Below are 21,381 nucleotides of genomic sequence, written 5' to 3' on the forward strand. Positions count from 1 at the left end.
TTGTTTTAGATGTGGTACTCCAGGACATTGGTCCCGTATTTGTCGAGCTCCTGAGCACCTTTGTAAACTTTATAAAGAATCAATAAAGGAAAAAGAAAAGGAGACCAACTTCACTGAACAAAGTGAACCTTTGAGTGATTCAACTCATTTTGATGCTGGAGATTTTCTGATTGATTTCTCAGACAATGATCAATTTGCTGGTGGAATAAATATGTAAAATATTTTATGTACCCGTATGATAATGTTTTATCGTGTGCTATATTTTTTACATATGTATTTTATTGTATTTTATTGTCAGTAATTATATTTCATTGCATATTTTTTTTGAAGTTCAAACATGGAAAATGCTATTAACAAAGTTGAAGTTTGCATATCCGATAGTGGTACAACGCACACTATCCTCCGAGATAAAAGATATTTCTTGGAACTAAAACCAACAAAAACAATGGCGAATACAATATCAGGTCCTGTAGACTTGATTAAAGGATGTGGTAAAGCACAATATTTATTACCTAATGGTACAAAATTTTTGATCAATGATACTTTATATTCACCACAATCAAAAAGAAATTTGTTGAGTTTTAATGATATATATTCCCAAGGGTATGATACTCAAACAACGAATGAAGGGAATGAGAAATATATGTGTCTTACCACATATAAATCAGGAAAGAAATATGTGATTGAAAAACTACCAATGCTCCATACTGGATTGCATTATACACATATAAGTCCCATTGAATCAAATATGATAGTTGATAATTCTTCAATATTAACAAATTGACATGACCGATTGGGACATCCTGGTTCAACAATGATGCGAAGAATCATAGAAAATACACATTGTCATCCACTGAAAGACAAGAAGATCTTTCAGAATAATAAGTTTCAATGTAAAGCACGTTCTCTTGGAAAACTTATTATAAGACCATCACCAGTCAAAATCCAAACTGAATCACCAATGTTTCTTGAACGTATTCAGGGTGATATTTGTAGACCAATTCATCCACCATGTAGACCATTCTGATACTTTATGGTATTGATTGATGCCTACAGCAGATGGTCACATGTATGTTTATTGTCAAATCGAAATGTTGCATTTGCAAGATTACTTGCTCAAATAATAAAATTGAGGAATCAATTTCCCGATTATACAATCAAGAAAATTAGACTTGATAATGCTGGTGAATTTACTTCCCAGACTTTCAATGATTATTGTATGTCTATGGGAATCATTGTTGAGCATCATGTTGCTCATGTACATACACAGAATGGATTGGCTGAATCATTGATTAAACATCTGCAAACGATTGCTAGACCAATGATTATGAAAACAAAGCTCCTATTTCTATATGGGGACATGCAATTTTACATGCTGCTGCATTAATTCGTATCAGACCAAGTGCATATCATAAATACTCCCCATTGCAGCTTGCATTTGGTAAAGAACCAGACATTTCTCATCTGAGAATTTTTTGGATGTATGGTGTATGTGCCTATTGCACCACCACAACGAAAGAAAATGGGACCTCAAAGAAAGGTTGGAATTTATATCGGTTATGATAGTCCATCAATCATTCGATATCTTGAACCTCAGATAGACAACGTGTTCACAGCACGTTTTGCTGATTGTCATTTTAATGAGGAAATCTTCCCAATGTTAGGAGGAGAACAGAAACATACCGAAAAAGAAATCACATGGTATGTATCATCATTGTTACATCTGGATCCAAGAACAAAACAATGTGAAAAAGATGTACAGCAAATTGTGCACTTGCAAAGAATAACAAATCAAATACCAGATGCATTTGCAGACACAAAAGGGGTAACTAAATCATATATACATGCTGCAAATGCCCCTGCTCGAATTGAAATTCCGAAGAAACAAATTGAAGATACTCATGATGTCATTAAACGCCTGAAGCGTGGAAGGCCAGTCGGTTCCAAGGATAAAAATCATCGAAAAAGAAAATTCATAGAAAAACACGATGATCACAAAATAAAGAATGATGTTCCTGAAGAAACACATGATGATCACAAAATAGAGAATGGTGTTCCTGAAGAAACACATGATGATGAAAGTGTTCTGTCAGAACCACAAACTGACGAGAATCATGAAACCTCTATAAATTATATTAATACTGAAAAAATATGGAACCGAAAAGATATAGAAGAAATTGATGATATATTTTCTTATAATGTGGCAATCGACATCATAAATAATAATGAAGATCATGAACCAAAATCTTTTGGTGAATGTAAAAATCAGCAGGATTGGATAAAATGGAAAGAAGCCATCCAGGTTGAATTGGATTCGCTAAATAGACGTAATGTTTTTGGACCTATAGTCCTTACACCTGAATGTGTAAAACCTTTTGGATACAAATGGGTTTTTATTCGAAACCGAAATGAGAAAAATGAAATAGTAAGATATAAAGCTCGACTTGTTGCGCAAGGTTTTTCTCAAAGGCCTGGAATTGATTATGAAGAAACGTATTCTCCCGTGATGGATGCAATTATGTTTCGGTATTTGATTAGCTTGGCGGTATCTGAAAATTTAGAAATGCGTCTTATGGATGTTGTTACAGCTTACTTATATGGATCACTTGATAGTAATATATATATGAAAATCCCTGAAGGATTTAAGATGCCTGAAGCACAAAGTTCAAAACCCAGAGAATGTTATTCTGTGAAATTACAAAGATCATTATATGAGTTAAAACAATCCGGTCGAATGTGGTATAATCGGCTAAGTGATCACTTGATGAAAAATGGATATGTAAATAATTCAATATGCCCTTGTGTTTTTATTAAGAAAACAACATCCGGATGCGTAATTATTGCTGTATATGTTGATGATTTAAACATCATTGGAACGAATAAGGAAATTCAAGAAGTTGTGTCATACTTGAAGGAAGAATTTGAAATGAAGGATATTGGAAAAACCAAGTATTGTCTGGGTTTACAAATTGAACAAAAAGAATGTGGAATATTTGTTCACCAGACAAATTATACAGAAAAGATCCTTAAACGTTTTAATATGGATAAATCAAATCCTTTAAATACTCCAATGGTTGTTAGATCATTAAACATAGAAAAGGATCCATTCCGTCCATGTGAAGATGATGAAGATATTCTTGGTCCAGAAGTACCATATCTAAGCGCTATCGGTGCCCTTATGTATCTTACAAATTGTACAAGGCCTGATATATCTTTTGCCGTAAATTTGTTGGCAATATTTAGCATATATCCAAAAAAGAGACACTGGAACGGAATTAAACATATATTCCATTATCTACGAGAAACGATAGACTTGGGACTTTTGTATTCAAAAGATGCTAATCCAAGTATAATTGGTTATGCCGATGCTGGATACTTATCTGATCCACATAAGACACGTTCCCAAACTGGATATGTATTTACTCGTGGAGGCACTGCAATTTCTTGGCGTTCACAGAAACAAACGCTTGTAACAACTTCATCAAATCATGCCGAGATTATTGCACTATATGAAGCAAGCCGTGAATGTGTGTGGTTAAAATCAATGAGCCAACATATCCAGATCTCATGTGGATTATCATTCGACGAGAAGCCTGTGATACTATATGAAGATAATGCTGCATGTGTAGCTCAAATGAAAGAAGGATACATAAAAAGCGATAGAACTAAACATATTCCTCCTAAGTTCTTCGCATTCACCAAGGAGCTTGAGAAGAATAAATGTATTGATGTTCGTCACATTCAATCAAGTGAAAACTCATCAGATCTATTCACAAAGGCACTTCCTACGACAATATTCAGAAAGCACATATATAATATTGGGATGCGCAATCTACGAAATTTGTGAAGAATTGTTCATGTCAACATGAGGGGGAGTTTACGTGACTGCACTCTTTTTTCCTAACTATGATTTTTATCCCAATGAGTTTTTCCTAGTAAGGTTTTTAACGAGACATTACAAAATCACGTAATGAAGACATCATTGTATCATGATCATCATCACAAGGGGGAGTGTTGAAAATATGAAAAATATTTGTGTTGAAAATTATAATGTTGAATGTTGAAAATTAAGTAAAATTAGGTGTTGAATATTGAAAATTAGTGTGTGATGATGTATGTAATGATGAAATTATTTTTGGATTGTTTTCCAAAGAAATCCTATAAATAGGTCTCCATTTGTAAAGATTTGATACAAGTGAGTATAGAGAAAAATATTATAAAGTGTGTAGTTTGGTAAATTTTGAGAGTTTGAGATTTTTACTTTTTACCATAAATTTTTACTTTTTCACAACAGTTTCATATATTTTATCTCTTAATTAATTTATTATTTTAATAATCCAGCTAAAGAGGTCAAAATGGATCGTGGATTAGAAATCCAAAAGCTTGATTTTTCTATCTAGAACTCAGATTTTTCATTCCTCTCACATTTAAATGGGCACATTTCACCCAATTGTAATGCAAAAAAAATGGTACACTTGTAGCTAGCACACCAACGCAAAGCTGACTGAAATTCTAACCAAAACCGATGATATATTTATCATTTAAAAATAACATTACTTAATTTACTTGTAATAAGTACTGTCTGACTCCATCCCCACGTTTTGATTTTGTGAAATCGCACTTACGGTTGAACGATGTTCTCTGGGCCATAGGGTCATTTTTGTTTTCTTATAGGGATTTTAACCCTTCCACAATCCCAAAGATCTCATATTAAATTAAAGAGAATCGTCACTAAATTTTGTTATCCACTTGAGGCGCTACTCCACTCTCCTCTAATCTACTAAAGTGGATTTGATTTTAAGATACTATTAATTAATTGCTTAACACTTATCCTCAACTAGTCAAGGATGCGTCAATTTTCCTCCAAAAAGCAATAATACCATTATACCGTCATTGTTTGTCCATAATGTATAGCAACTATAAATGCCCCATTAAGGCTAAAGCTGGGCACCATGATCACATGGATTCGCAGTATTCTTCTTCGTTAAACTTTGAACTGAGAATAATCCAAGCTAGAAATATCGATCCCAAATCGTCCGGGGACTTGTTCGTGAGATGCTATCTCCCCGCAGGAAACAAACAAAGAATGGTTAAACTAGACACCCACCAGATCTCACCAAAATCCAACTTGGTTTGGGATCAAACTTATTCTTTAAATTGCTTGTCCACCGAAGAAAACTCAGCGAATTTCCTTAAAGAAGAAGAAAGCATCATTTTTGAGCTGCGTAAGAGGAACCCAACACCATTTCTTGGCTCGAAACTTGTGGGAAGAGCTGAAGTTACATGGAAAGAGTGTGTAGAATCATCAAGAAATATGAAGATTGAGAAATGGGTTTTGATGATTCCGAAGAGTGGACGTGTTCATGAAGATTCGAAGCCAGCAGCAGTTCATATTGCTGTGAAAATTCAAGATTCTGTGATAGATCGAGGTTTGAGAAGGTGGGATGGAGGTTGTATTTGCATGGATGGTATTGGGTGTAATTCTTGTTATTTAGATTATGAGTTTTTCGCACTGGGCTCATCTTTGCAAGCAGTGTAGCACGCGCTGATTATATAACGTTCTATTTTGAATTTGACCTCCAACTCTATCGTTCAGATGCTTCTAAAAATGCTTTTAATTTTAAATTTTGGCTGCAATTGATACAAGACTAAGTTCTCATACGAAACTCACTTTTTTTTTACTTACATGAGACGAGTTTATTTGATTTATAACATGCAAATCTAGATTGTTTTATATTGATAAATATAAAAATTAATATTTTTCAATATTTTTTTTAGCAAAAACATAAAAATTAATTCGATACATAAATAAAGTGAATCTGATGGGATGCAATGTGGTATATCTATATAAAACGAGTGTACTAATAAATAAAGTGAGACAGACTCGAGATTTCAATTGATTTCAAATTCATCCCATTGTTATTGTTATATATAATTGTCCCTCTTATCAAGTTCAAAACTCAAACGGCGCAATAGCAAATGGCAATATATATATTGCCACTTTGAGTAGCCGTCGGATGGAATTAAAAAGTTGCTGTTTGGAGGTCAGATTACGGAAGAGGAAGCCGAAATTCTCAATCAATGGTAATTAAATCATATTTTCTTGATAATTTGTCTTTGCTGGATCTTCTTGTTGCAGTAATTAGAGTGTGCATACTATTTATTATCTATCTTGGTTACGAATCACTAACTGCAGCAGTGGGATTATTTGAAATCATGCTACATAATTTCAGCGTCTGATATGGCCCTTGAAAATACTGTTCAAATGGCCGATAAAAGAAAAAATCAATGTTAAGTTGCACGAATAGGAATAAAAATTGTTTGCTGCTTCCAGGAAACCTTGTTCAGGATATAGAATGAAGGAAATGACCGGAAGCAAAAAATTGGAGAAAATGGTAATTCAGAACCAGGTAAATTAGATGGTAATTTTAAGGGCCGAACTTCTGTCCGTATTGTGCAGGTATACATACATATTTTTTATGCTTTAGCCATAATCACCTCGTATATATCAGCATGCGTTGACAAAGGAGGTGCAGGGACGGAGATGATGTGAAAGTTAATTAAATAAATTGGAGGGGATGAAATCATATTTTTGTGAAACACAAGTATAAAAATTCCAAGAGGGTTTTTGGATGGCAACCACACCAGCGTCTGTCGAGCAGTCAAAAAACCAAACCTAAATGTTTTTTTATAACTTTTCCTGTTTCACTGACAGCAAAATCAGGAGGCTTCTGTCTAATGCTAAATGCAGGGAGCTTAGTGGGACTGGCATATTTGGCCCTCCTGCTGAAATTCCACCTCGATTGGCATATGCACGCAATGTGGAACCAAAAGGAAGCAAAGATATGGGCGAGCCTGCTCCACGAGCTTTACGCACTTCTGTCAAAGTTTCTAATGTGAGTCGAATTTATGAGATGTTCAATTTTTTGTTTCCTTCAAATCTCTTGCTTTCTCATCTGCATTTATATGTTCTAATCAGAACTAAATTTCATTGCTCTATTGCAGCATGCTGGAGATCAAAGCAAAATCTTGTTTGGCGAGGAAGCCGAGGTTAAGGTACCTAATAAAATTCATCACCTGAAGTTTGCTGAGTTGACAGGAATACCTAATAAAATTCATGACCTGAAGTTTGCTGAGTTGACAGGAACTGACATATTCAGAGGAGATGTTCCTCCAGGATCTGCTGAGAAGCCATTGAGTGAGTCCAAGTTGAAAGAAATGAGTGGCAGCAACATATTTGAAGATGGTAAGGTCGAGTCGAGGGATTACTTTGGTGGAGAGGAGCAGATAACTTGTTTAGATGATATATTCATAGATACTAAATATTATTACATTAATAATCTTATGTAGAGGAGAAGATAATTTGTTCAGCTATTAATCGTAGCTGAAGATACAATACATATATACTGGAAATAAAATATTACCATATTTATTTGAAAGAAAATTGAAGAGGATGATTGTTGTCTTCAACTTTCTTATGTTTTGATATATATAAAAAGTCATTGATAGATTTGAAATACGGACTTCAGATTTGATTGATAACTTAACATTATTATTGTCAGTTGTTGCGAGTTATTGCCGGTAGCAACTTGTGAAGTGGTACACTTTTCTTTTGTCTGCCGTTCTTAGTAGTGGTCCTACTGGTGGAGTGCTTGAATCACATTCATTTTTCAAATTTATTGGAAAATCTTTTAATTTTTGGTTGTCCCCCAAGGAAAACATGTTTTGTGTGGTCTTTCTCTTTCACCACTTTGATTTGTCTGTACAATATGTTTTCAGTCAGATCTTGATCGAATACTTTTCTCGAATTCTGGCTCTCTTTTTGTTTTGGGCGCTCTGTGTAAATCTCTTCTGACCATCTTCCAATATGAGTCATGCTACAGAATATTATTCAGAAAAGATTTTTTTTTCTTTTCAAATATTTATTCTATAAATCTTGTAGTTTTTTCTGTCATTGTATTTAACAGGAAAGATCTGTTAATAGAATTTTGATAAAACTTTAAATGAAAACTTGAATTTGTCCATATGTCTGAGACAGATCCATAATTATCATGCATTTCTGGTGGAGATGTCATCTTCACTAAATGAACCAACAATAGATGTTTCATTTACTGAAAGATCCTTGATGAATTGTGGACATTCATATCTGGCCTTCTAAGCTTGGTGAAATGGAAAGCCTCGTGTCAGCATTTCTCAGCTGGTTCTAGAGTTGTACTAAAGAAGTATAATTCCAAAATATTTTATTTGGACAAATAATCGTTATTTGCCAATATTTCCTAAACAACTTCCTAGATACATTTTGACAGAGGAAATATTTTTAGGAAACTGGATGTTGTGGTATAGATCAAGACGAGAGCCCTAAAATTATGCCGTGTCTTGACCTCTTTAGGATAGACATTAGGTTTCCTCTCCATCCTTGGATATTTTCCTTCTATGTCAACCCGATATGTAGTTGGGTTAATTCCTGCTTTAGTTTTCAATTTCTCCTAGTTCTATTGATATACTTGGAATGAAAAAATTATAAACTCATTAGTACCAACTTTATATTTTCCCATGTCTATTTGAGTTTTAAGGTTGATCTATCTCTCTTCAATCCACGAGGTGAAAAGTTGACTTGGTGGCTCGAGATAAGCATCCAAAACATCAATTTTTGCTTGAGCTGACTCATCTAAAGATATCTCAACATATCACTTGTGCTAGGGATACTTGTATCTCCTACTCCAGGTATAGAACAATATACTCGAAAACTCTATTTTTGAGAAGCCATTGGTTTCTCAATAGCATGAGAGATAGACTTTAGCAATACAAACCACAACTGAGTATAAACATGCACCCAGCCTATAATTCGATCAGAGATCATCTTCTTATCAAATTGTTATAGCTTACCAACAATTTTTGCATTTAAGGTAAGTTTATTGAACTCTTTTTGAAGCATCTAAAAGTGTTATCTCAAATGTCTCTGCATTTTCATAATGATATTGATATCAATGTTGTCAATCTCTTGTTAGAAAATCTGCAATATTATTTTCATTATATTTAATAATAACAATATCAAATATATAATTTTGACACAAAATTTGTCATTTTAATAGTCTAGCTTTCTCGGATTTAGATTTATTTTTTATTTTCAAAAAAAAAATTTAACATGCCTATTATCAAATTTCAAAATTAATTTCTTACAAGTAAAAATATGCTCATTTTTCAAAATTTTTTTTACTGCATAAAATTCTTTTTCATTGATATGCCATTATATGGGTTTTGCATATGAGAAAAGTTCACTGCAATATATTATTGTTATTGTTCTGGTGTGAGTTTGTAAGAATTGTTGTCAACTGATGATCAATGACATTTGTGTATAATACCATATCATCTTAATCTTGAGGAATAAGCATTTTTTGAATATATTTGTAAATCCTGTTTTAGTTGGCTAAGTCCCTTAGTATGTTATTATGTCCACGTTAATCTTGCGTCTTTCTTCAGTAATGAATTAAATATTGTTCTATATTTTGCTAGATTCTTGATGAACATTCTATCAAAGTTAATAAATACTAATAAAATTCGGGTTTTTTTTTTGGAAAATTTGTAATTTTTTCAGAATGTGTTCTTACAGAATTATTCATGACCCATCTATTTCTATTCTAATAAATTCAATTCCTTGTAGATATGATTGTCTTCTTTTCAGATGAGACAAGTTCTTCTTGTTTACAAATTTTAGAGAAAATATCTAAATGTTTAATATGTTCATTCATATTTTTAGATGTAATTAAAATATTATTAATATAGACAAATATAAATTTAATACAATCTTTAATATATTATCCATCTTTATTTGAAATATTTGATGTACATTAATCAATCTCATTGCTAATATTTTCCAAATAGAATGATCTTGTTGTATGTAAGGCTGGTTCGGTACAGTATACCGACATGACGGTATACCGAAATTTCGGTATTTTTTCCCAGCCCTAGTTGTATGGTGAAAGCTGGAATTTCTTGTTTTTTCTTTCATCTGAATATGATTTACGTTGCATGTACAACTAATTAAATGATCTATACTAAGTATAAAATATCCATCAAACTCCAGAATTTTGTTAATTTATTTATAATTATTACTAACTTCGATTTGTTTATTTTGATCTCACCGTGATTTTTCACCCAAACCTGTACTGTTATATGATGATGTTTCTGCTTTGATCAAGCCAATGTCAAAATATTCTTTGATAATACTCTGCATATCATTTTGATCAACTATGTTCATTAGGATATGTTTGTATACGACAAATTAATATTCTTTGTCTTCTTTAATTTTAAGATTGCCTTGGAGTTAGTTATTTTCTCACTATATCAAGAAATCATATTGTAGTTTTTCAAAGACTCTGTAAGGTCTTGGAGACAATTGAGACCAATTATTTTTATAATTGTCATCAAATTTTTTTCCCGATGATAATTTTGATGAGATTGATAGTTTTTTCATCGTCGGTTAAATATTTTTGTATTACTTTGACCTTCCATTTTTGATATAATAAAAGTTTGGTACCAAAAGATGATGATAATCTGTCTCCCGCGATCCTATTGCTAAAATTGAATTGTTGTTATTCTAGAGTTTGAATATTTGTTTTAATATTTTTCGATGTCATAAGAATTTCTTCTTGTTTTTAAAAGATTTATTCAATTTTTCGTGGTACATGTTATAGCTGGTTTTCATAATTTTGTACTGTCTTTTGGATTCTCTAAAATCTCATGAGAGTTTAGAAGAATCGAGGATTGTTTCTAGAAATCTTGAATAATATATTACCTTAGTAATCTGATCCGTTTTTATTTGCTCTTGATATCTAATTTTTTTTATTAGATTTGCAAATATTCCAAAATATTATACAAAAATATAAAAATAATAAATCTCGAATATATGTTCAAATTCATAATTTTTTAAAAATATATCATCTGAAACATTTAAATTACATAATAATAATAAATTAGGTCTTCACCGTTCATGGGCCTATTAAAAAATAAAATTAACAAGTTATTTTGGAAACATATTGAAAATATTTAGATCTGAAGGACATAATTGAGTAAAATTTAAAAATTGGAGGGATAATCGGTATATAAATATTGAAAGACGAAATCAGGAATTAGCATAAACAACAGGATATAATACTGAATTATCCCCCAACATGCCTTCAAAAAATTCAATAATCAGCGTCATATAATAAAGAATAGAGGCCGGGATGGGGCGGCAGCAGGAGCAAGAGCAAGAAGATACTATGAAGAAGCAGTCCAAATCTTTGAAGACTAAAGCAGCGCATTTTGTATCTGATCTTACCACCGTTTTGCTCAACCCCATTTCCGATAAACCCTCCAAACCTCGCCCACCACCTCCGCCTCCTCATGTAAATTCTTCTTCTACTTTTGTTTTCTGGGAAGTTCGGCTTTCTCATTTGGTGTTATGTTTGTAAATTTGTTTTTTTCCCTTCAATTTCTTGTAGAATTGTTACCTGTTTGATCGTAATTTGTGGGATTCGATTCTGGTTATTATTTTTGGCTTGTGAATATATCTATCTTGAAGTTGATTGTTAGGGTTTTATGGTGGCTTTGTGTCTGTGGTTGATTGTTAAGGTCTCAATATCTCCGTGCTGTTGGTATTTTGGAACATCAGTCTGTGTTGACTGGAGTTAAAAATCAGTGACTATGAACTTACAATAGGAAAGGGGGAGGGATGTTTTTAATTTAACTAACATTGTATTCTCTTAATTCATGGCGTCTGTATGTCATCCTAGTTGAATTATGTATCCGCCATGACTCTCCCTCCTTTTTTTTTCTTAATTTTCGATAGGATGATGCGGATGATAGTGAACATAGCCAGTCAGAATTGGAGGGTTATGTGGAATCTGTTGATGCTCCTGATACATCATCATTTACTGCATTTTTGTATTCTCTGTTAGCATCCTCCGAATCTCAGGATACCAGTGCCTTACGTGAAAAAAGTACTTCTCAAGATGATGAACTGAAGACACCATCCGAACCAATGAGAGAGAATTTCAAAAAGAGAAGTATTTTCTCAAGGGGTAAACAATCCCTGGGCAGAGCACTCAATCGAGCTGCTAAATTTGGCGGCCTTCAAGATCAAGCCCCCAAATCTGGTTCTGTTGTAGCTGTTGGTAACGGGAGTTGTTCTAATGCTTCTGCAGATGAAGGGATCGCCATGCAAACGTTAAAGGAATCTCTGCATCTGGAAAAGCTCCCTGAAACTTCTGAACCATCGATGCTTCTCTCCGAGAAGACACGAAGCGTCCTTTATGCCTCACTACCCGTAATTGTTCAGGGGCGGAAATGGATATTATTGTACAGGTCCGATATCTGTGAACTTGTATTTGATATGCATCTTGTTTTGGTTTCATTTATCAGTTCATTTCGCTTCAATTACTTTATGCTATTAACTTTTAGTACATGGAGGCATGGCATATCTCTTTCAACACTATACAGGAGAAGTATGCTTTGGCCGGGCATCAGTCTGCTGGTAATATTTCATACAAACGACTTTTCAAAGTTCTATGTTGCAGGAAAATTATGAAATGTAAACAAACTTTATATGGAATGAGGTGATATTTGGATATGCATGGGGCTTGTACATGTGTTTATGTTTCTCATTGATAATTTTAGGTTGTTGGGGATCGAAATGGAGCAGTATTTGGTGGCTTGGTTGAGGCGCCTTTGAGATCAATAAATAAGCGAAAGTATCAGGTAGTTCCGAATCTTTTAGCTCTCAGTTATAAACAAAACGAAGTTATTTAATCACTTTCACCAAATTGAGTGCTGAATTTGTAATAGGGAACAAATGATTCATTTGTTTTCACTGATACCTCTGGGCAACCTCTCATATTTCGTCCAACAGGTATCAATTCCTCCATAGTGTCTCTGATATTTAGTGTATGGATGATCCCTTTTTATTTAACAGACTATTTTTGAGCAGTTGGAACAAAAATGTTTTGGTTGGAGATTCTTATATGAGGTGCTGGTATGATTTGGACCATATCATTGAACGTTGGTTATGATTTGTCTTAATATGATCATTTTATATCACTTGCTCTTTGGAGAGGGGAAAAATATGTCTCACAAATCCTATAGAATTTTTATTTACTATCCTACACCGATCACGAGCTGACAGCCGATGTATTCGACTGACTTTTATTTCTATTATTATCATAGAATCCTTTGTCAATGAAGCATCAACACTGAGAACTAACCTTAACATCTAGTACTTCACTCATATGAATTTGTACTGCTTCACAGAATTCTTTGCACCCTCATTCTTGAGGTGAATCTTCTTAAATATAGTATTGTTACAGTTTATGAATACTCTCCTTTCTGGTGTTGTCGCTAATATGGCCTCAGTTTATATGGTGTCTATTATGTTTTTCTGTACTTATTTCTTTTTCTTTTTTTTTTTATTTCTCCTGTTATGAATCTGATGAGGTTGATATTGATCACTCCATGACCGGCTTTGTTATTTTATTCTAACCTGTAAGCCCATAAAACAGGAATAAATCGGTATTTTACATTGTGCAATACGGAGTATTTGGCCTTGGGCGGGGGCAGTCATTTTGCACTCTATTTGGATGGAGATCTGTAAGCTTTCACTTGCTTTATTATTAAAATATACATAACACCACCATTGCTTTGTTCTATTCCTTGCATTCAAATCATCTCCTCCTGATGGTGCCTCAGATTGAATGGATCAAGTTCGTCTTCAGAAACATATGGGAACCCATGTTTATCACGTTCTCAAGATTTCGAAGTGAAGGAGATTGAGGTATTCATTAAACTTGCAGCCCCTCCAATCTCCCCTCGTTTCTCACGCATTCACATGCAATTTGCTCTAGACCTGACTCATAAAAAATGCTCAATGAGGTGGTTGTGTTAAATTATTTTTAAATCATAGAATTATTGTTAAGTCAACTCCATAAGCTTGAGAATTTGAGAAAAATGAAGCATATAATAGAGTCATTCGCAAAATCCCTTTTTTTTATCAAGTCGTCCTTGAGCGCTTTTTGCATTTGCCATTAGCTGATTACCAACCAACATGCTCATGGCTTACATGCAAGGGAATGAGAAAATTATAACACTATAATTTTATTCATCTCTTGCAAGGTCGAGCTTTCTGAAAAAAAGTGATAACCAACTAAAATCATTTTTTGTGTTTTTTTTCCCATAAATAGTTATGGGGCTTTGTATATGCTTCCAAGTACGAAGAGTTGATAGCTTTATCACGAACGGAGTCCCAAGGAATTTGCCACTGGTAAATGATTCTTGATAGAATTCATCAGCTTGTATCTCTCTCTTGATGGTTCTCTGGATTCCACTTTCTTACCCGATGTGATGTGGTTGCCTTCTAAAGACAGCTTTGCAGTTGTACAGATATGTGCGAAGTTGTATTGTACATAAATGGGGCCACTGTTTCTCCTTTTTCCTTGGGTGACATTTATTAAAAGTTAGTTTGGTTGTATACTGTTTCCATGGTTATGCCTCTGATTTGCATCATAGCTTCTTTGTTGGTTTGACAAAGATGTGCGTTAGCCGAGTGAGAACTTACAAGCTCTTTTTGGTAAAAATAAAATTAAAAATAAAAATTTAATAAAGATTTTTATAAGATGGCAAAAGTAGTTTTACATTTTTAAGTTGTTTGATGATATTATTGAATTATTTTTTATGGAATAAAAGGACGATGAATATAATTTCATTCTATGGGAATTGTGATTCAGATACTAACGAACGTTAAAATTATTTTGAAATGTATTTATTTGTTGTTCATTATTGATATATATATATATTACCCCTTGGGATCGAATAATGGGTCAAGGGCAAGCAATTTCACGGATTTTTTTAAAAACAACGTATTCGAAAAAATACCCCTCCTCGTTATTCTATCCCTACTCTCTCCATGTGATTATGTATTTGTTTTATTTTCTGAAAATTGTAATTTTCTGTAAATTGGTAATTTGGATTTTAGTCTTATAATTTATCAATGTTATTGTTTTAATATAGTAATTTGGATTTGTTTTGAGTTAAAAACCATTAACTTCATCGAATATTATCTATATCTACTTTATTAAGTTTGAAACACTTAGAGTAACTAACTTTGGTGTCATGGTCTGTTTTAGTAATTATATATATTAATAAAATATTAAAACTTTAATGTAAGTTATATGTGGTTTAGTGGATAGAACATTGTTTTTTGGGTTTAAATTATAAGTTCAATTCTCACCGAGTTTATTTTTTTATTCTTTTATTTTTCATTTTATTTTTTAATTTATATATCAAAATTACAGTGTAATCTCTCACTATTTCTTATAATTATATTTTGATCCTCATTTAAATGTAAATCAAATGAATTATAAAAAATATTATATAAGCACGCAACGTGTACGTCGGTGCACTAGTTTATATATTGATTATCTCTTACATAGTTCCAAAAATAAACATATATTACTCGTATCAAAAGAAATTAGAAAAAAACCAAAATGACATTTAACATTTCAATATTGAAGACAAAATTATTTTTTCCATGTTATTTTTGTTTACATAATTTTAATTGTATATAATATATGTTTTATTCATATTATAACAATTATTATAAATGATTAATATTTGACGGTGAATGGTCTTAAGCATTGAAAAAAATTATTAGATAAAAATCAAATATTGATAACCTAAAACAGATGATATATAATATTGCAAAGAATGTCGTATTTTAATATTACCTTGAAATGAACATCAATGTCAATTGCGCCTATGTATTAAGAGAGAGTAATCAAAAGCTTGATCTGATTTCTGGAATTGACGTCTATTGTACGTGAAGGGAGGAAAGCGTTCCCTTCTTCTTCGTCGACCCCTCGTTAATGGCGGTCACGAAGATCGATTCTCCGAAGCCTGGGACCAAGGTCTGGCTTTTCTCTCTCTTATTGACGCTTCAGTATGGTGCTCAACCTCTTATCTCGAAAAGTTTTACCAGGTTTTTTTCTTTTTCTTTCTATTTTTCTATTTGCTCACGTTAGTGTTATTGCGGATTACGGTGCTTTTGAAACTTCTGGCTTCGCTTTGCATGAGAATATGGTGAAGTGGGGGATGAGAGGTTGTTTTATTTATTAAAATTTTGTTTTTGAGTTGAACAAACTAGCTAATATGGATAAAAGAGCTTTCACTTCAGTAGTATAATTTGAGCCATTTTGTCTTCGAAGAGAGGTACATATGGATTTTGATGTTATAAGTTGAAGAAATCAGTTTCCCCCCTTTTTAAATATCTTTTCTTGCCCTTATTTTAGTTCATTTAGTGATGGTTATGGTGAAGTTCTGAGATTTGTTGCAATGAAATGATAGCTGGAACTTAATCTTGAATTTCATGATAGCTCAGAAGTGCAATAATCTAAAAGTTTTTTAGATTGTAAGAAATTGATTTTCGAGTCAATTGAGAACTTTTTTTCAACTCACCATTCTTATCTTCATATTTTTCTTCTTCATTTTACAACTCACCATCCTGTGCTTCGCACTTACTTCTTGATGCAGCCGACAAGTTATCGTGACTTCATCTGTTTTGGCATGTGAGGTGGTTAAGGTAACTCATTCTTCCTTCTCCTTCACAATTAGTTTGTGGTTTATAGAACTGTTTTCACATGGATACTTATAAGCGTGCAGGTGATTTGTGCTTTGATTCTCTTAGCAAAAGATGGTACTTTGAGAAATTTATGCAAGGAGTGGACTTTGGTTGGCTCTCTCACGGCATCAGGACTGCCAGCAGCCATCTATGCCCTGCAAAATAGCTTGTTGCAAATGTCGTACAGAAATCTTGACTCGCTCACATTTTCAATGCTGAACCAAACCAAACTGTTTTTCACGGCATTGTTTACTTATATCATTCTTAGGTATTTCTTCATTTGAGCGAGTTGGCTTTTCATACAAGTGTGTTTTGTATACAGATTGTGCTTGATACGATAGTGTAAATCGTCTTGAAAGCTACCAATCCCCTACATGTTCAATTTTAGCTGTGATTGAAGTCTAGAGGAGCATTACCAAGCATTCTGACACTTAATTGATGTTATTGTTTTTTCAAGTTAAACTTTTGCTGATTAGAATTTCCATGATTTCTTGTATCCTCTTTTTTAGGCAAAAGCAGTCAATTCAACAGATTGGGGCCCTGTTTTTGTTGATAATTGCTGCAGTCCTTCTTAGTATTGGCGAAGGCTCGAGTAAAGCTGCTAGTTCTAGTCATCCCGATGAGATCTTATTTTATGGAATTGTTCCAGTGCTGGTGGCTTCTGTACTTTCTGGTCTGGCCTCTGCATTGTGTCAATGGGCATCGCAAGTAAGCAAAATATTTTCATGCTTCCAAGTTACTAATTAATTGTTTATGTCAGATATATCATTGTTTCCTTTCGGGTTTGCTCCATATGAACAAAGGTTAAGAAACACACCTCTTATTTGATGACGGTGGAGATGTCCATAATTGGGAGCCTTTGCTTGCTGGCCAGTGCATACAAGTCTCCAGATGGATTAGCTATCAGACAACATGGATTCTTTTATGGCTGGACTCCATTGACAATGGTACATAACTTTGATGATCATACCTCTTTAGGAAAGTACAGGTTTTCTTGAGTTACGGTTTGTCAAAAATTAATGTGAGATTTTCTTGCCATCAGCAATTGACTATTAACCTTACAGGTAAATTTATCAAACTGTTGCGCCATCATTACCAGATTCGTTAACACACAAACTGAGTGCTTTTGTTTGGAAATATAATTTGTCATCATTCGTATTAAAACTAGCATACTTACATTTTTCTTGTTTAAAACTTCATTGATCTTACATGACATCTCAATCTTCGGCACAGCATAATATGAAGTGTCATGATGGCTTTGATACAGATACCTGTTGTACTCAATGCTGTTGGTGGAATTCTAGTAGGTCTTGTGACAACTTATGCTGGCGGTGTTCGAAAGGTAATTGTAGCACTATAAGCTGTATTAACACACATGTGACAACTTATTATGCTCTCAAGTCTTTTATCAACAATTTATAGCTCTAAAAGCTTTGTGACTTCTTGTAAGAATATCAATCAACCTAGTACTGGCAACAATGACTTCCTTGATTTTCTGGGAGATAGATTTAGGTTACGACTTGAAAGTAATCTTCTTATAAACACAAGTTTCGGATATCAAGTGTACATTAGATCCCCCCGCTTGACTAAATTCTCGCTACATACTGAGTGGCTGTTTACGGGTGCAATCTGTCTGGTTTCCATAATGGTTTACTTTTTTGCAGGGATTTGTCATAGTTTCTGCGCTTCTTGTCACAGCTCTGCTACAATTCATCTTTGATGGGAAACCACCTTCTCCGTACTGCCTTGTGGCGCTACCGCTAGTAGTCACTAGTATATCAGTATACCAAAAATACCCGTATAGTGTTAAGAAGAAGACTTCGTAGGTTGGATGTAATTTGATGCTACCTTGAACAGAGAGTTTAGCATGCCTTGCATTTATGGCATTGGTCAAGTAGCTCATATTTCAAGTGAAGATGGGATTTCTTCACGAACCAATGTATCCTATATCACATTTTTAAAATGACCGAAATACCTTCTCATCATAATATATATCATTCAACAATTTTGAGTGTGGATGTTATTTTTTAAAAATAATATCATATCCACTCGTGGGAATCACGTCCCTTGATGCATGGTAAATGTAATTGTTAATTAACATATGATGATACTATACAATTAATAATTTAAAAAAGGATCCAAACCCTTGCGTATTAACTAATTAATTAACAAATAATTTATTCAATGAATTTTTGGTGGTCCGACGTATATAAGTATATACTATAAATTGTTGTTTCATTCTCTCCTTAAATTTCCTTAAATTACTCGAAAAACGTTCAGATCTCATCATCATCATTTCTTCTTCACAATCAATTATAATGGCGGTGGTGTCACCATTAGCCAAGTATAAGCTCGTGTTTCTGGGCGATCAATCCGTCGGCAAAACCAGCATCATCACCCGCTTCATGTACGACAAATTCGACACCACTTATCAGGTTTCCCAATCTTGATCACAATCTTTCCAAGGATTCCTTGTTTCTTGGTTAACAACAATTTACCCTTTTAAAGTATATCGTGTAAAAGATAATCCATGCATTCTACATGAAAAAAGATATATGAATGTCCATTTGGAATGATGATCCATCTTCTTTTCTCGTTATCTTCTAGTAGAATATTTGAATTATGCGTACATAGACACAAAACACTTGTTTATTATAATCCCTGACCATTTGAATAATTGGTGTTGATTAATGATTTCGCAGGCTACTATTGGCATCGACTTCTTGTCCAAAACCATGTACCTTGAAGATCGAACGGTTCGATTGCAGCTCTGGTACTCACACTTTCTTCTCCATAATTTTTATCAAAGTTGATGCATCAAGTTATGTCTTTCGAGTCGCTTCGAGAATATCTTTAAGGTCTCGTAGCCATCGACACTGTACCACTCGTTTCATTTCATATGCTATCCAAGAAGAGTATATATTTGAATTCTAGAAGAGATTTTCATATTTCACATATTGTCATATCGTTAATGTTCGAGTTCTGGATGCTTATTTCATTTTTACAAAATTTTACTTAATGCTGACAGGGATACTGCTGGTCAAGAGAGATTCAGGAGCCTGATTCCAAGCTACATCAGAGATTCTTCAGTAGCAGTGATTGTCTACGATGTAGCTAGTAAGTTATTTTACTTGCTAAATCGTCCTCCCGGTTCCATCCATAACCCGTGCGACTCACCAGGAACATTGGAAGTCTTCTTGGAAGAGTTTCCATGATGCAAATTGTTCAAAATTTTCTCGCTAGATGCAAGGTGTTAGTGTTACTGATTTTAATCCAGTATCAATTTTTGCAGACCGACAGTCATTTCTGAATACATCGAAGTGGATTGAGGAAGTGCGGACAGAACGTGGTAGTGATGTCATTATTGTTCTCGTAGGGAATAAAACTGATCTTGTTGACAAAAGGTGAGGAAGTAAATGTAACTTATTTGTCATGTACTATTTGTTGGTTTGATGATATTTTTTTTTTTATTATGAATCAAAAGGCAAGTGTCAATTGAAGAAGGAGATGGAAAGGCTCGTGAAGTTGGCATCATGTTTATAGAAACTAGTGCTAAAGCTGGTTTTAACATAAAGGTAAACAATTTTAGATGCTTGAGCAGCTTACTTTCATACATTGTTGTGATTCTCGAAATCCAAAACTTTTTGGGGTGACAATTTTTCATACTTAACGGCGAAGTAAATTAATAGGTTCGAAAAATTGTATCTATATGCCTAAATATTCATCCGTGTTCACTTTGCCATCTAGTTCTAAAGACATTCCTTGATCTTGTAATAATACTTGTTCTGTCAGAGCAGTTTCCTTTTTTTTTTTAAAGTCAGTTTCTTGACGCAAGTTGTGATTCTTTTGGCGTGTGCTTATTGATTCAAACTGTATTGCAGCCTCTGTTCAGGAAAATAGCCGCAGCATTGCCGGGAATGGAAACTCTTTCCTCAACAAAACAGGAAGACATGGTTGATGTGAATTTGAAGCCCACCACTAACACATCACATGCAGAACAACAGCGAGGAGGCTGTGCATGCTAGAAAATATGCTCAGTTCGAGTCACATCAAGTGCATATGCACTTGGAAATTAATAAAAGGAAAATTGGGTAGACAAGGATTGTGGCAGACTTACTTAAGAGGGAAAATCAGAACATGGGAATTTTTCAGTATGTTACTAAATCTTTTCCTAAAAGAGTATCAAGCTAACTATCATCGAGGATGTGATGCTTCACTAGTTCCATCTGTAGCCATCTCTCTTCTTTTTCTTTTTTTTTTCTTTTTATAAAAGGTTAAGACTAATTCCATAATTTCCCTCCTTCAACTTGACACCTACTCATTTGCGTTGAGGTTGCTGAATCGCATCTGTCATTATTTTTATATATCTACATTTACACACCTGAACCCGTGCCCTAAAAAACAAACTCTGTTTGGCTGGTCTTCAGGATATCTGTCGTTGCCTTCAGACAAGGGCTAGTACGTAACTCGAGTCATTTGCACCAATCATTACATATCGAAGTGCCGTCGGAAACAGTTTTTAGATTTCATATCTTGACAAGCTTGTTTGACAAATTATGGGTGGCCAATGCACAAAAATTCCAGCAAAAACAATCATTCACTTATCTGGGCTGGTCGCTACATATAAATCACATACTGTATAATTAGTTATTATTATTGATGTAACACAAACAGTTGATAACAATAGTAAGAATGTCAGAATTTAAAATGCAAAAACAAGTTAAAGTTACATCCTA

At 33.7% G+C, this 21,381-nt stretch overlaps 5 protein-coding genes across 5 annotated transcripts; all 5 read left to right on the forward strand.

The window, feature by feature from the left end:
• The first annotated feature begins 4,891 nt into the window (after nucleotides 1-4,891).
• Nucleotides 4,892-5,583, forward strand: LOC142546501 (uncharacterized). The gene has a single exon (XM_075654254.1). The coding sequence runs from the start codon at nucleotides 4,907-4,909 to the stop codon at nucleotides 5,537-5,539; it is 633 nt and encodes a 210-aa protein (XP_075510369.1). The 5' UTR covers nucleotides 4,892-4,906; the 3' UTR covers nucleotides 5,540-5,583.
• A 113-nt stretch (nucleotides 5,584-5,696) lies between these two features.
• On the forward strand, nucleotides 5,697-7,488 carry LOC142546503 (uncharacterized). Its single transcript, XM_075654255.1, has 3 exons — nucleotides 5,697-6,896; nucleotides 7,006-7,056; nucleotides 7,145-7,488. Exons 1-3 carry the CDS (start codon nucleotides 6,681-6,683, stop codon nucleotides 7,196-7,198), a joined length of 321 nt encoding a protein of 106 aa, XP_075510370.1. The 5' UTR covers nucleotides 5,697-6,680; the 3' UTR covers nucleotides 7,199-7,488.
• A 3,657-nt stretch (nucleotides 7,489-11,145) lies between these two features.
• Nucleotides 11,146-14,537, forward strand: LOC142546504 (uncharacterized). The gene is made up of 8 exons (XM_075654256.1): nucleotides 11,146-11,387; nucleotides 11,831-12,345; nucleotides 12,442-12,514; nucleotides 12,658-12,738; nucleotides 12,826-12,889; nucleotides 13,536-13,623; nucleotides 13,723-13,807; nucleotides 14,214-14,537. The coding sequence occupies exons 1-8, from the start codon at nucleotides 11,226-11,228 to the stop codon at nucleotides 14,295-14,297; spliced, it is 1,152 nt and encodes a 383-aa protein (XP_075510371.1). The 5' UTR covers nucleotides 11,146-11,225; the 3' UTR covers nucleotides 14,298-14,537.
• A 1,238-nt stretch (nucleotides 14,538-15,775) lies between these two features.
• On the forward strand, nucleotides 15,776-18,633 carry LOC142546506 (UDP-N-acetylglucosamine transporter ROCK1). Its single transcript, XM_075654260.1, has 7 exons — nucleotides 15,776-16,006; nucleotides 16,558-16,606; nucleotides 16,687-16,913; nucleotides 17,155-17,353; nucleotides 17,449-17,592; nucleotides 17,913-17,987; nucleotides 18,310-18,633. The coding sequence occupies exons 1-7, from the start codon at nucleotides 15,894-15,896 to the stop codon at nucleotides 18,469-18,471; spliced, it is 969 nt and encodes a 322-aa protein (XP_075510375.1). The 5' UTR covers nucleotides 15,776-15,893; the 3' UTR covers nucleotides 18,472-18,633.
• A 233-nt stretch (nucleotides 18,634-18,866) lies between these two features.
• Nucleotides 18,867-20,870, forward strand: LOC142546507 (ras-related protein RABH1e). The gene is made up of 6 exons (XM_075654261.1): nucleotides 18,867-19,080; nucleotides 19,348-19,418; nucleotides 19,674-19,762; nucleotides 19,938-20,049; nucleotides 20,130-20,220; nucleotides 20,527-20,870. Exons 1-6 carry the CDS (start codon nucleotides 18,964-18,966, stop codon nucleotides 20,668-20,670), a joined length of 624 nt encoding a protein of 207 aa, XP_075510376.1. The 5' UTR covers nucleotides 18,867-18,963; the 3' UTR covers nucleotides 20,671-20,870.
• The last annotated feature ends 511 nt before the right edge of the window (nucleotides 20,871-21,381 follow it).

This window comes from Primulina tabacum, chromosome 5, assembly GCF_025594145.1.
Source record: "Primulina tabacum isolate GXHZ01 chromosome 5, ASM2559414v2, whole genome shotgun sequence".
Classification (NCBI taxonomy): Eukaryota; Viridiplantae; Streptophyta; class Magnoliopsida; order Lamiales; family Gesneriaceae; genus Primulina; species Primulina tabacum.

Coding starts and splice junctions, on each gene's coding strand:
- LOC142546501 (XM_075654254.1), top strand. CDS start 4,907: ATGTATAGCAACTATAAATGCCCCATTAAGGCTAAAGCTGGGCACCAT.
- LOC142546503 (XM_075654255.1), top strand. CDS start 6,681: ATGTTTTTTTATAACTTTTCCTGTTTCACTGACAGCAAAATCAGGAGG. Junction 6,897..7,005: donor CTTCTGTCAAAGTTTCTAAT/GTGAGTCGAATT, acceptor GCTCTATTGCAG/CATGCTGGAGATCAAAGCAA. Junction 7,057..7,144: donor GCGAGGAAGCCGAGGTTAAG/GTACCTAATAAA, acceptor CTGAGTTGACAG/GAACTGACATATTCAGAGGA.
- LOC142546504 (XM_075654256.1), top strand. CDS start 11,226: ATGGGGCGGCAGCAGGAGCAAGAGCAAGAAGATACTATGAAGAAGCAG. Junction 12,346..12,441: donor AAATGGATATTATTGTACAG/GTCCGATATCTG, acceptor ATTAACTTTTAG/TACATGGAGGCATGGCATAT. Junction 13,808..14,213: donor TCGAAGTGAAGGAGATTGAG/GTATTCATTAAA, acceptor TCCCATAAATAG/TTATGGGGCTTTGTATATGC.
- LOC142546506 (XM_075654260.1), top strand. CDS start 15,894: ATGGCGGTCACGAAGATCGATTCTCCGAAGCCTGGGACCAAGGTCTGG. Junction 16,007..16,557: donor ATCTCGAAAAGTTTTACCAG/GTTTTTTTCTTT, acceptor TTCTTGATGCAG/CCGACAAGTTATCGTGACTT. Junction 17,988..18,309: donor ATGCTGGCGGTGTTCGAAAG/GTAATTGTAGCA, acceptor ACTTTTTTGCAG/GGATTTGTCATAGTTTCTGC.
- LOC142546507 (XM_075654261.1), top strand. CDS start 18,964: ATGGCGGTGGTGTCACCATTAGCCAAGTATAAGCTCGTGTTTCTGGGC. Junction 19,419..19,673: donor ACGGTTCGATTGCAGCTCTG/GTACTCACACTT, acceptor TAATGCTGACAG/GGATACTGCTGGTCAAGAGA. Junction 20,221..20,526: donor AAGCTGGTTTTAACATAAAG/GTAAACAATTTT, acceptor ACTGTATTGCAG/CCTCTGTTCAGGAAAATAGC.